The sequence below is a fragment of the Talpa europaea genome, assembly GCF_964194135.1.
Source record: "Talpa europaea genome assembly, chromosome: 8".
Lineage (NCBI taxonomy): Eukaryota > Metazoa > Chordata > Mammalia > Eulipotyphla > Talpidae > Talpa > Talpa europaea.
Genome location: NC_140075.1, coordinates 53,487,468 through 53,502,754, shown reverse-complemented (window position 1 = coordinate 53,502,754; position 15,287 = coordinate 53,487,468). Strand labels below are relative to the sequence as shown.

At 38.7% G+C, this 15,287-nt stretch overlaps 1 protein-coding gene across 3 annotated transcripts in view; it reads right to left on the bottom strand.

The window, feature by feature from the left end:
• Positions 1–15,287, bottom strand: part of MAP2K5 (mitogen-activated protein kinase kinase 5) — a gene marked incomplete at both ends in the record, with an annotated part of 240,785 nt that overhangs the window by 66,488 nt on the left and 159,010 nt on the right. For 2 of the 3 annotated variants that reach the window (XM_084240847.1, XM_084240848.1), the window contains one exon: positions 14,012–14,041. The exons of the other annotated variant lie outside the window; for it this stretch is intronic. In XM_084240847.1, coding sequence (XP_084096973.1) covers positions 14,012–14,041 — 30 coding nt within the window. The remainder of the gene's footprint in view (positions 1–14,011; positions 14,042–15,287) is intronic. 3 annotated transcript variants of the gene reach the window in all.

The window sequence follows — 15,287 nt, the reverse complement described above, 5'->3', positions numbered from 1 at the left end:
ATTATTAAAAGAAACAGAGGAAGATGCAAGGATATGGAAAGGTATTCCTTGCTCACAGATTAGAAGCATTAACATTGTAAAAATGGCCATTTTACCCAAAGAAATAAACAGATTCAATGCAATCCCTATCAAAGTTTCAGTGGCATTCTTCAAAGAAATAGAACATTACTAAAATTTATATGGAACCACAAAAGACCCCAACTAGCCAAAACAATCTTGACAAAAAAAGAACCAAGGTACCACACTACCCGACCTCCAATTATACTACAGAACTATAGTAATCAATGGAACAGAGGTGGGAGCCTAGAAATAAACCCACACTTACACTGACAGTTAATTTATGACAAAGGAGCTAAGAATATACAATGAAAAAGGGAAAGTCTCTTTAACAAATGACATTGGGAAAACTGGACAGCCACATGCAAAATAATGAATCTGGACCACAGTCTCACATGATACACAAAAATTAACTCAAAATTGAAGAAACACTTGGCTGTAAGACCTGCAAGAAGAAACAGACAAAACACTCTATGATATGGTCTTCAGGAATATCTTTGGGGGCTTCACTCCAATGGTAAGGGGAATAAAAGCAAAAATAAGTGGAACTACATCAAACCAAAAAGCTTTTTTACAGGGAAAGGAACCATCACTAAACAAACACCCTGCCAAAAGGAAAAAAATAGTGTACATCATATATCCTATAAGAGGCTGATATCCCAGATCTACAAAGAACTCATAAAGCTCAATAACAAGAAAATAACTAACCTAATCAAAAAATGGGTAGAAGAATTAAATAGGTATTTCTCCAAAGAAGACATACAGATGGCCAATGGACACATGAAAAAACATTCTTCATCTCTTATCAGGGAAAAGCAAATCAAAACCGTGATGACAAACCACCTCATACCCATAAGAATGGCCCACATCAAAAAGAAACAAGAAACAACAGAAACAGGTGTTGGTGAAGGTGTGGAGAAAAATAAAACCCTCATACACAGTTGGTGGGAATGCAGTATGGAAATTTCTCAAAATATTAAAAACAGATTTACTAAATGATCCAGCAATTCTATTTTCCTAGATACCTATTTGAATAATAATCATAGTGATAATAAAAACCAACACAAATTAGAAGGGATATGTGTACTTTTATGTTCACTGCAACACTGTCTACAATAGCCAAGGTACAGAAACAATCTAAGTGCCCAACAGAGGAGTGAGTGGTAAATGTATATTTACATAATGGAATACTACTAAGCTATATATAGTTTAAAAAAAATGGGATCTGGTGCCTCCTTGGTGGCGCAAGGGGTTAAGATGCAGCCTATGAAGCTATCCGCAGCCACTGAAGCATGAGTTTGATCCCCAAACGGGGAGGAGACCCACATAGCACAGCAGGCCTCTCCTGACTCACCCACTGCGCCCCTCAGCAGTGTATTTCAGTCAGTCTGCCTGTTCTGTTCCCCACTCTGTTTCTGTGAATACTCTCACCCCCCCACCTGTGGCCTGTACCCCAGTTCTTATATGCATAAATAAATAAATCTTAAAAAAAAAGATGGGATCTTCCATTTGCAACAATATGAATGGAACTGGAGGGGATAATGCTAAGCAAAATAAGTCAGAAAGAGAAAGACAAATACCAGTGATTTCACTCATATGTAGAATATAAAGAAACAAAACAAAGGATCAGACAAAACGAAACTAAGCCAAACAAACCGTAGAAATCTAACTGCAAAATTGAGTCTATAGAGGGGAAGAGTAGGCAGTGGGGAGCAAAGTGGATAGGAAGTCCAATGGGCTATGGTGGAAGACTATGGATGCTTTGTGGTGGGTGTGATAACATACATCTGAAGAGTTATGAGCCTATCCTCCTAAATCAATTACAGTGTTGAAAGTCAAATTACCTCAAAAAAGGAAAAGAAATAACAAAAGATGTGTTCATGGTCTGGAGCTGTAGTGTTAAGTCTTATTGCAGCTCTTCACATATTTGAAGATAGCTATCATATGTCCATAATGATTTCTTTCCTGAATAAGCACCCCATTTGCTATGTTTGGTTGCCAGCTACCCTTCCTCTTTCATTAGTAATGACACTCGGGAAACATTCCTCTATCCCTAAGCAGCCCATGTAATTTGTGGCAAGATGACTTCACCCCCAGGTTTAGGAGCTGGCATGTGGCGCAGGCTTATACTAGCCAGCATCATCTGATGTTCTGATGTTCAGGTATCTTTTCAGGTATCTTCTATTCCAAAGTAGAACATTTTTTTTTTTAAACAAGATTTATTTATTTGTGCATACAAGAACCAGGGTGTAAGCCAGAGGTGCAGGGAGTGAGAGGATTCACCAGAGAGAGTGGGGAACAGAGCAGGTAGAGCTACTGAAATACACTGCTGAGGGGAGCAGTGGGTGAAACAGGAGAGGTCTGCTGCGCCATGTGGGTTAGCTCCCTGGCTGGGGATGGAACTCAGGCTGCAGTGGCTGGTGATAGCTTGATATCACTGAGACTTAACCCCTGCCACCAGGGAGGCCCTTAGAACATTCCTTTGTGGTATGATTTGGCAAATTATATTTTGGGATCTGGGAAAGCTCAAAAATTATCCCAAATAAATGAATGTTAACAGTGTTCCCAGATCCAAAAAAAATAACCTACCAAATCTTATCAAAGGGGAAGGCTCTGCTTTTGGATAGGGAAAAATACGTAGTTAAACTGGTCCAATTATGTTGACACCTAGGGCCTCTGATTTCCTGTGGGAGAAAAAGACCTGCATTTCCCTTCTAAACTGGGAAGCAGGTCATTCCAGAAACCCTAACAAACATTCTTGGACTGCGAAGGGAGAAGCGAGTACTAAGAATAGAGCCCTAAGTGATGTGTTGAATCAAGTTCTACCTAACACTGTCAATAGCAGGCTTCTCAGTCATGCAATCCCCCATGCTGTCAATACATTCCCCCTGTGGTTGAGGCAACGGTGAGTTTTCTGTTATCCATTTTCCATCAATATGGTCACCTTTCTCTGCATGTGGCACCATGTGTCTATATTCCTCAGAAAGTATGACATGTACACCTGAACACGTACTTTGGGATGACTGACTTAGATGTTGTTCTGGACTCTATGTACTGTTCAGCAGGAACTCATGGAGACTGCATGTGCCTTCACATTTTTGACAGCCATGTTACATAGTTGGCTCAAGTGAAAGAAACAAAGTGTATAAATCTTGGACAGAAAAAGAATGACTCCTTTCCTGCATTCTTCCCTTTTCTCATTCACACTGACAAGAGTATTTGAGAATCAAAATGAGTGGATGATTTAAACCAATTACAGAATCTGGACATGTATGATGAAGTTTCTGTGTTGCCTCTCTACTATAACAGAGAGAAACTATCAGTCTTTAAATTGTTTGGCTGAGGAGAGGTCTGTCCAAGTTGAAGTAGAATTACAGACTCTTGTGGTCTGAAAGCATCTAGAGATTTTTAAGTGGGACCTAGCTCCCCACCCCTATGATCTTTGAACCCCTCCTTTGTTACATCCCGCTGACCAGGCTTCTGTCTGAATGCATCCAGTGATGGAGAGCTTACAATTTCTAACCATCCACTCCACCCTTGTTCTATGTATTTGTTATGTGTTTGGGTGTTATGTATTTGTTACGTGTTTGTCATTTGTTGGGTGTGTAATTTTCTGTCTCTTGGCCCCTTCTATTCTGAGGTGTTGAGTGTTTCTAGCTGCCTGGCTACCAAGTAGGCTTAGGAATGCCCAAAAAGCAGGGGCAGGACAGAGGCATTTAGCTGGGAACTTTTCTTTGTTTTCTATATTTTACCAAAATAGAACTGGGACTGGAGTCGAGGTCGCCTCATACTCAGAATAGGGCTCTCTGCAACCTGCTTCTGAACAGAGGCAAGGCAAGCTTCATTATCCACTTTGGTCTTTCTTCATCAGGGCCTGTATGCTAACAGTGCCTCTCCTCATAAGAATATTCCATTTTTTACTTCTTTCCTCCTCCCCATGGTGGCTGCCCTGAGAGTGTACAGGTCTACATCTGGTGTTAACTGGCTGCCTCCGTTTTCCACAGTTCCTTGGAGATGATACCTGGGCTCTGCATATAAACAGACAACTGCCTGCTTTCCTTGCTCCTAGTGGTCCCTGGAACCCTCTTTCCACCTGGTATGTCCTGGGCAATCTCCAGTCCTAATTTGAATCAACTCTTTGCTCCTTTTAGGCAACTCATTGATTTTGCAATGAATTTAGCTTGCCTGTTTTATTGGCACTAAAGAGGGTTGGGTTCTTAGCATCATTAACATTTTAGTTGAGGAAGAATTCCCAAACCCCCAGGCATTAATCCAGGAGTGTTAAACATCTAAAAAGTAATCTGAGCTCAAACAAAGCTTGGCCAGGTCTGCCCCCTTTTTAACTTGGATGCCAATGAGCCCCGAGCCCCAAATCTACCTAAGTTTTCTATACTGAATGGTAGTAAGTAAAACACTGGAGTACAATAAAAGTTGATGTCTTTGTCTGTTGTTGCTGCTACTACTGCTGTTGAAGACGACTCCCCCCACCCCCGGGATCCATATCCATCAGCAATTACCTGGCAGGCACGGAGCATCCTGGGACAGTGATTTCCATCTCTGCAGACACACCAGTTGGAGGCAGTACTTGAGTGGATGGGTGCGTAAAATAAGGATGGCCATTTGGGTTCAAAGTCTCTGGGTGCCTCTGGGTACCTCCTTCTCCCTCCTCCCACCCCCAATTCCTCCAGAGTAGGAGACAGTCTGACCCTGTTGCTAACTATCTGGTACTCACGAGTGAAGTCATTAGGTAGCAATGGACCCCTTTTTCCTTCTTTATAAAGTATGGCAGTTGGACTAGAGCATTGTAAGATTTCTTGATATTCTGTCCATAATTCCAAGAAACAGTAGATAGTACCAATAAAACCAAAGGTGGGAATTGGGAGGTCTCCCTGACTAGAATCATAGAGGGAGAGAAGACGCAGTCACCACTTGAGAGCCAGACAAGGCTCTAAGTTCATTTTTTTTTTTTAAGATTTATTTATTTATGCATATAAGAACTGGGGTGTAGGCCTGAGGTGCAGAGGTAAGAGGATTCACCAGAGACAGTGGAGAACAGAACAGGCAGATTGACCGAAATACACTGCTGAAGGGAGCAGCGGATGAGTCAGGAGAGAGCTGCTGCGTCTTGTGGGTCACCTCCTTGGCTGGGGATGGAGCTTGTGCTGCAGTGGCTGCAGATAGCTTCGTAATGCTGTGCCTAACCCCTTGCACCACCTGGGAGGCCTTAAGTTCATTAGTTCAAGCTTCAATTCTATTTCTGGGTTAAAACTGAATATTTAAAAATTGCAAAAGAATCATGATCTTTAATTACTGAAGTAAAGGATGACTAGATTCTGTATATAATTCCATATATTAGGATTATGATTGTGAGTGATAAATTACAACTCAAAAAAAAAAAAAAAAGACTGTAAAGGAAGGCTCTTGTGGGATCAGAAAAGTAATTCATTTTCATCCTACCGAGTGTGAGACATGGTCATATATTTTCAGAGTAACATAGGTAAATCCCTAAAGTACTTTCTGGAAAATATAAATAATACTAATATTACCTTGCTCTTGTTTACCACCTCATATTTTTCAAAGTGTACTCTTCGGTATTAGCTCATTTGATCACGAAAATCCTCTTCCCCACCTCCAGCAGTCTAGAAAGTGTCCTACAATATGCCAAGTCAAATTCCCTCAGAGGCACATGGCACCTTATCTTAGCGGCAGAAGTCCTAAAATGCAATGATTCTACTCTCAGACTGGTTCCAACTGACTTCAAAGGGATCCATGAACTTCTCAAGTCCAGTTTCATATCTGGTCTTTGCTACACTTGCCTTCTCCAACCTGATCCTACCTTTTTCCTCTGTCATCCTTCCCTCTCCTTTCTTATTCCCCTCACATGCTGCTTCAAAAGTTACCTTGGGGAATTCCTAAATGCTCAGGGTAATGAAAACAATAGTCATAGTATCCTGTTGAGTTAAAATACTGGATGGACATCAAATGTATTATGTTGTTTTTTAGACCTTTATCTTTTACCAGTTGAATTTCCTTTTACTAGAATACCTACAAAGTTCATCATCCTAGTCCCAGAGCCTCAGTTCAACCATTACCCACTCTGAAATCTCCATGGCTTCCCAAGGTAGGCTGACCTCTTCTTCTGAGGCCAGGGCATACTCTCTCCCATACTGTTCCTTTTATATCAACTGCCATTTATTGGCTTAGTGTTTTTCTTTCCATTAACTAGATTCTTTGAGAGCAGAAAACACATTTAATTTCTGTACGTACAGTGCTTAGCACAGTACCAGGCAGAGCATAGGTGCTCAATGCCAAATATACATTAAACTGTGTCACATGATAGTTCAGTAGGTGATATAAATCACTAACTTAGCTGGCTAAGTCTATATACCTCAATGGAAGTATTAACACGTAATTTATCTTCAATGGAAAATTGCAAATTTCTAAGCTATCCACTCCTTGGAGATGATTTTGCTTCCATTTTGTTCTATTTTAAGAATATACTAGAAACTCACCTCCTGCCTATGGTGTAGGCTAAGCAAGTAAAATTATGAAACCTCTTGATAAGTATGATATAGATATTGGGAGAAGAATTTCACATGACCAATTTAAAAATCCCTGGGAGGAAGCAAATGTATATAAGTGACTATCTTCATGTTATTCAAATTTCACCCCTGCATTTTATGGTATCTAAAATCTGATTTTATGACCTGAAATATCAGTATATTTTATTTTTTAAAAAGATTATTTGCTTAAGCAACAAGAACTGGGGTGTAGGCCAGAGGTGCAGGGGGTAAGAGGATTCATCAGAGACAGAGCGGGGAGCAGAACAGGTGGATCTACTGAAATACACTGCTGAGGGGAGCAGCAGGTAAGACAGGAGAGGTCTGCTCCACCATGTGGGTCAGCTACCTGGCCAGGGATTGAACTCAGGCTGCAGTGGCAATAATGTGATAGCACTGAGACTTAAGCCCTGCGCTACGAGGGAGGCCCCTATCAGTATATTTTAAATGTCTATATCCTAAGTAGTGAGGGCAAAAATTAACAGTGAATTAAAACACATAACCTAGAAATGTATTTAGGGGAAAAAAATGGAAAGCATATTGTTCCTTTTGAACTCTTGCCAATTAAAAGGTGAGTACTTGAAGTCTGGCGTAACTGCCCACTGCTAGTTTTGCTGATTAGAGATATCACACAAAAAACTTAATACTTAAGATGTACTAAATTTCTTGATGCTTAGGAGTTCAAAAAGATTTTGTAACAAAGAATATATTCCAAACGCCTCTTTTCAAAGAAGGCCAACTTTTGAGGTACTGGTTTGCAATACTAAGTTGGTATAGGCATGATTAGTACACTAACACACAAATAAGATAATGATATCTATGCTTTAAATTTAACAGTGAATATAAAACAACGTTAAATGGTCAAAATTAGGATTAGTAACAACATAGACTTTTAAAAACATGAATAAAATTAAGTGCAAACACTAGTATTCTGACAGTAACATTTTGAAAAGTGTTCAATTTTTTCAACAAGCAACTATAAACCAAAGACACACTATGGGGGGGAGAGGTGGGGAGAGGAATGACTAGGGTCAAAATAAGGGGGAGGTGCAATTGTATGGGGAATATAACCAAAATGAAAATGCATACATTGTGCAAAAATGAAAAATGATTAATTAAAAAAATAAAGATTTAAACCTATAGGAAAAAAAAGTGTTGAATTTTTTAAAATAGTTTTAACAGCATACGTTTTCTACTCTATTAACAGACAAATACTCTATCCAGAGCACAATTAATTACTAAAAAAAAAAAAATGAATGTTTAAAAGACAGTCTGCCAGTTAAAAAAAACCCAACACATTAAAATAGCAGGTCTCCAAGCCAAGTAAAACAAAATATTTTCTCCTTGACAAGCTCCTTACATTTAAATGAAAACAGGGAAAATTTGGTCAATAATATGGATTGCATATAATAAAAAGGACCTTAGATCATGTTAATACAAGGATCAGAAAGCAGTAACTTCAATTAAAACCATCCAATTATTTAGCGAACTCTCAGATACAGCAAATAAATTAATCTGTTTTAAATGAGAGTGTTGAGATAAGTAGTGTTCTGACCTATGAGTAAGTCTCACTAGCAGCAATAACAGCAAAGCAAGAATTTGCTGAAGCAAGGCGAAACTTCCAAATCAAACAAATGGTATTAGTAATCAAAAAGCATTTGCAAAACATATTTCCTTGGTAAGTAGCAGGGGGTTCTGAGTAAACGCCACCTACAGTTTCCCTCATACTTTGATATATGGTATGCAAGGGGTGAACACACATTTCTTGTATCCATGAACAACTGGGTATTTTGCTTTTAATAACAGGATATTTTCATTTCTGCACTATCTTGTGATAAAGGTCAGTTGTTATACCCTTAAGAATGCACGTCTTTCACTTAAAATCCTCTATTATCCACTTAAGTTTAACTTGTATTGGGATTTCAGAATGCCTCTTTATTGAGACAAGTAATATGTCATCATTTTGTTCAGCTAACAGGCCTGACAGACCCTGTCTCCTTGAGTTAAGAACAGTAGATCTCCATTTTGTACAATGGTGGCATAAGCTGGCAGAATAAATGAGAATTAACCAATTGGTAGTAAAGGTTTTTAATCCCAAAGATAGAGACTTTCCCTTCACCTTATTGTGAACTATTCTATTTGGCCAGATGATGGTATATTTTTTTCAATAAAAGTGATCCCTGTATATTGCAATAACTTATTCGAATGCCATTCTTATGTATTTTTAACAAATAACATCACTATTCACTATATCTCATGTTTTTGATCCTTTTTACTACTTATCATCCTCTTTATTTGAAACAGATTTTTAACAGATAATCTTGATCATTACAACAATATCTTGCTTGCATTTTATTCAAATAATTCTTAAAAACAGCTTAAAAAGCCGTTTGGAATAACATCAAGCTTGCCATCAATCAAACGAAAAAATTCCGCTGGCGGTTGTATAAACATCAGATCAAGTCTGATGTCTTCAAGGATTTCAGAGTGAACCATAAAAAACTCCATTAACTTCTGACAAAGAATGCAAATTAATCACAACATGGGGTGAAATGAAATTAAAGGCTCTTTTCTAATCAATGACAAGGCAGGATGAAATATTTGTTACTCTCTCTGCACTCAGGCTGCCTAGGATGTTTGCACTTCCCTTGCAAAGCCCCAAATGTAAGGTGTGAGTACAGATTCACCCACAGTCGCTGTTTGGCCCTCCCACCATCCCCAGAGCTATCTGCTTACAAGTCGTGGAGATTCACAAAACACACTAATCATCTGAATCTCAGGTGCATCCAATTTGTTATTCACACTCTCCCATGCCAGTGAAAAGCCTGGCGCAGACAGATGCACCAGGAACCCTAAATGACAGTTTTGGCCTCCGGAAGTACGATCACTACAGCAAAATCTAGTACAGCCTCCAGGTGAAATGTCTGGAGCTCCATATGGAGCAGGGAAAATTAACAACAAGATGAAAATCACTGCAGCAGCGGGGAGTCAGAATTTTTGAAAAAAAAAAAAATGAAATTTAAAGATGAAGAAAGAGAAGTAATAAATTAATGGGGTGTGAAAACATTCAAAGCTTTACAATACCAGGGGCACTATTTGCTCAGATTTTTTTCCTTTTTTTAACTTCAGGTCATTTTGATGTAATTTATTAACCAAGATCAGGAATTGTAGCCAAAAGAAGAACATTTTTATACATGCAAAATTTCTTTAACTACATTTGTATCTGTATTATCTTCACTTTCCTGTGGCATCCTGCTTACCAAAATTCCAAATGCCAGAGCTGGGTCATCCCCTGAGAAGTCTCCTTAATGGATTTACCAGCATCCTAAAGGGCACTATTGTAAAGTTTGAAGAATGACAATTTTTAGCAAGCAATCGTTATCATTTCTCCTAAATTATGGTGTCATTAAACAAACCATGGCCCACTCTCATATTTTTTAAGTCAGCTGAATCTGCAGCTACATGATTAACTGCATGCAGCTTCAGTCCGTGTCTAGACCTGCACATCATTCCAGGTTACTATTGAAGCTAAACTGTTCAAGAAATTGAGATATTGTTTGCAAGATGTTTAAAAACACAATTTTCCAGTGTCCTATTGCAGAATATACTTCACAGGCATCCAGGATTTAATGGCAATGGGGTCAGTGAGAGTTCTGGGGCCCTTCAGTTCCCCCATCACTCTGGTAAACACTTGATAAGAAAAGCAAAAGGGCTCTAGGGAATGCTGTTGTCATCATCTATGATGATGCAACCCTGTGATGTTCAGCACTTCTCATCTACCTAGAGAGGCCTCCTGGGGCAGAGAAGACAAGCCAAAGAAGGGCTTGGTGGGTTGAGCGGGAGAAGGGCAGTGGTGTGAATAGCCAACCAAATTCAGAGCACACTGAACCAGTTATTTGGTTTTGTTGCATGCAGTTGCTAGGCCTAACTGTACCATTCATCCCTGAGGCAAGAGGCCTGACTCTCTGAGCCTCAGTCTGTTCACCTGGAGGCTGGAAATTAATAGACCCTGCAGGAGGGATGTACAGTCTGAGTCAGATAACAGAAAGCATTCTGAAGCTCTTTGTCAGGAAGGCAGCTAGATGAATCCAAGAAATCATTGTTCTTCGGACTATAAGCTGTAGTAATAAGACTGCATTGATAGTGGCTCCAGACCCTTTTTTCCATAGAGTCCTAAACTGCCTGTCAATAAGGATCTGCACTTTTAAAGTCTGAAGGAAACCAAAACATATTGTTTTCAAACTCCAACTGAAAACCCAACCCTGAAGTTGAACTTCCAAAATTATACAGTTATGTAAATAGTTGGCAAATCAATAAAATTTGGGAGGAAAAATAACCCAACCCACAAAACAATAAAATTCTCCTCGAATGGTTATCTGAGCAAAAACCCAGTTCTTTAACTTTTACGTTGGTCCCAGGCCACTGACTCTCTCTTATCTTCCCAACAACCCTCCTTCATCTGCATCCCCACCAGACATACACCTTGTCACCAACAGGAAGAGGTGGTGCTAACGATGCTGTCAGCGGCACTGATGTGGGGGGATGGTTGAGTCTTGAACTGGCTTCTCCTCTGTGCTAGTTGCAGCTGGCAAGTTGCCGAGCACATCCTTTTGTAAACTTTGGTTGACAATTAAAAATTCTGTTTGTGCTATAACCCTAAATCAGGGCCAGTGGGGTGTCCCTTTGTACTTTTCCAATTGTCATATCGTGATCTCATTAGATCTGCATGATCGGATCATACAGGAAAGGGATGTACCAGAATTCTCACTAAAGATGAGGAAACTGAGGCCCTCAGGAATTATAAAGCAAGATGTAAGGCCTACAGTGACCATAGAGTTCATGGTAGAGCTGGTTCTAATTCTAATCTTCTGGTTTCTGCTCCTGAACTTTTCCCGTCAGCCATTCTTCTCAACTCACCACTAGTGAAGAGAGCTCGGATTTGGTGCCCTGATTTGACTTTGACTTCAGAGAATTAAAACCCTGGCACTGTCCCCAGCTCTGGGTATAGAAAAGCTTCAAAACTATGTGATCTTAAGGATATATAAAAGGCTTTCATGTGTTCAAGAACCAGACTAATGGGTGACAATTAGGATGAGATCCTCTTCAGCTCAAGAACACTGCTTTGATCCTATGACTAGTTTAGAAAGTAGTGAGTAGAACTAAAGCAGGTTTGAGCCAGTGATGTCTAAGATCCCTTCCAATCCTGAGAATCTACAATTTACTCCTGTCTACTAAGGTTGGGATTCAGTGCAACCAAACTAGCTACAATTTAACAGTGACCAAGTCAGTAATTCTGTTAGCCCGATTTATAGCTAAAGAGAAGGTATTAGTTTATAACAATCCAGTTTCTGTGATATTATAAAAAATAATAATAATAAACATTCTTCTTCAAGTGCTTTGTTTGAGGGAAAAAGAGACAGGCAGGAAAGGAATTTATATAGCAGCCTTTTGCAGTCTTCAGTTTATAATAACAAAATCTGTAAAATAAATGCCAACTCTACCAAAAGTCATTATTGATTCTAAGCAATGAAGCACACAAACTTCTGCTGAAAGATCTGGGAAACAGGCCTGATGGCATCAAAGCTGCTTCAATTATTTGAAATAAAAGTCCCAACTGGGTGACAATATTCTATCACAATTCAAGGAATACAGCCACTACAGCACCCCCTACCCCCCAACTCTAGCATAAAGGTTATTGCTAACTAGGGAGTTCAGCACATTAGAATTTTCCAAGAGCTACTTGACTGATTAAGTAAACATACACTTCAACATTCAAGAAAACAATACTGCATAGGTAAACAGTCTCTTCCCAAATTCAACCAAAACCTTCACATGCTTCATTTGTCAAATGCAATGGCAATCCATTTCTTTGACTTACCACTTTTCTAAATCTCACTGATTAATTACTCTAGACATTAGGAATCTCAAGAATACAGCTACATTCTCAATCTTTGGCATTTTTGTTAGATGACTTATAAGTTTCCTACTAAGAGTCATTTGAGGGATATATTAGCCAGGACCATGTCTCTTTAATTTTCAAAATTTTGGGGGATTAAATAAATTGACCAAACAGTGAATTGTTTAAAAATTACTGACAGAACAAGAAGCTTACCAAGATAAATATTCTAATGAGCTATAAATCCTGAAAATGTGATTTTAATTTGATGGGCTACCTAGAGCTAAGCAGCAAGGCTGTGTACACTAAAACTGCACTGAATGCTAGCTAGCATGCCTGCCAAACAGTTGCATTTTAGATTTTCTCTTTAAGGAAAAGATTATGTTTAAACAAAGAAGGCTACAAATTTGAAAAGTGAGACTAGCACTTTTGAACCCAACAATTTGTATGATTTCTCTTCCTCTTATCTGATGTCTTTAACTGTAAAAGAAAAAGGATGCAAGAGAGTTATAGTGAGGGAAGGGTCTTTAAATGTCCATGTAGGTACCAGGAGAATTTGCTTAAAACCTCTTATGAAGATGGTAGAGAGAATGAGCCCTATCCTATTATTCAATAACCATGTTTGTGATGCATCTGCATAATCTAACCATGCATAAATTAGTATGTGTAATACAACACTTATTTGCATAATAATAGCAAGTTAATAGATGCTTAAAGAGCAGAGACCAACTCCACCTTTAAATCAGACATGCCTCCAGGCACTTTGGTCTGTACAGACCAAGATGCCAGAAAAACAGTGAGTATCAACCAGAGGAAAACAGTCAAACCATTCATTTTTCATCCCTTTAGACATTTCACTTATTTCCCCCCACACACTGGGGAATCATTTTCAAATCACAAAATAGCTTTATATTTTAAAAGCTAGCACCCTTCTATAATAAAAATCTTAAAGAAATTGTAAAGGTGATAGTCAGCAATGTTTGCTTTTTTAGAAATGTGATAAAGAAGGGGCAAACATTAAAAGGAGTACATCCAAAATCATATTCACATAAAATTGGGGGCCCATGTATCTGCTTTGCAAAAACTACGTGACCTATATTACAGCTTTTCACCCTTCACTTCAATTCCTTAATTCAAATAATTTTAATGGAATACTAAAGCTTAAATAGTGTGTCAACAAAAGGTTGTGTCTCTGTCTCTCCTCCAACCTCAGTATGAGCGCATGGGACAGGGCGAGGATAGGGAAAACCATCACCAATGTCACACAAAGGAAGAGCATGGTGATGGCTTTCAACCTTTAACAAAGAGGGGGGAAATCTGGAGTTTAAAAAAATCAAAAATCAATAGAGACTTCTAAATGACTCCTTTAAGATATCACTTTTCAATTTAACAGGACAGATTTATTTGTATGTGGCTCAAATGTTCACAATTGCTCCCTGCACCTTCATACATAGGAATGAATGTCACAGTGGCAAACGGCAGTAATGAACAATCTTACCTGAGGATATGGAAACCTCCCAAGAGCAAGCTGGGAAAGGAAATAATATTTGTCTAGTTATAGATTTGCATGCAGGGCAGATCTCCTTAAGACAGACAACTACTAAATTTCAGAATTGTATCTAGCAAATATAAAAAGCTCATAACCTCAAATGCACCAACAAAATTACTGCTGTAATTACATTAACAGTTGTATTTAGAATGGACATTATCAGTGAACAATGTTGTATCCCTGATAAAATATTTTAATTTTAACAACCAAATATTACCCTTATATAGTTCCTCTTAGGAATATTCCCAGCTCTATGGACATTATTCACATTTACACATAGGTGACAGTTTCTTCTAGACAGAGACATAAAACTAGCTACAGGAGACTTGTTCTTCCTTTCTGTTAAAATGGGAACATCTAATTGTTTCTAACCCTCAGTTTTGTTGAGTTTTCAGTTACAATGCATAGAGGAAGGGTTGCTGGAAATGGGGAATGGGGCATAAGAAGTAGGTAATTTTGCCATTATTCTCATCTATTTATTAAGTTTTTTCATTCATTTTTAAATCTATAGCTAAGAAGGAAAGAGCTACTACTAGTGGAAAATGGTATTTCAAGACTGTAAAGTAAAAACTACAGCTTTAAGCCCGACCTTGGGAAAGTGAATCCTTAAGTGTTTCCAATTTGGGTAAATGTAAATGGGTATGTGTTTCTAGTCACTTAAATTTGATCTTTTAATTCTCAGCCAGGAATAGGATTGACAGAAAATAATGAGATGATATTTACCCAACAGGCTATAACACATTTAAAGAAAAGTGTGCCAAGATTTAGTAACTCGTAATGTGGCCCTTCTCCAGGCTTGAAACTCTTTATTACATGTGTCACTGCTTTCAAAGTAAAATTGTCACACTGGGAAACTGTGAGGCAGGACTGGATCCAAGAGAGTATCAATCCACTTTACAGATTCGACTACCCCAGTGAAGAAGTTCTCACACAGTCAGTAAAAGCCTAAGGACTGACCCCAAGACATGCCTAGAGAACACCCCCACGACCTGAAACTTAATCCAGAGGATTACACTGATGTTCTAGACCTGGAGAAATGATGTGTTTATTCCGACACCGACACTGTTCTTTTTTGAACTCCTTTTTGGAATTGTGTTTTACAATCATTTCAAGCAACAGAAAACATCTGTTTCACATTACTAGAATTGTATCTTATCTTAAATCATACTCCTCAGCTTTTTGATCATGTAAATTAGTTGTTGACTAAGGTTTGAATGACCTCTGG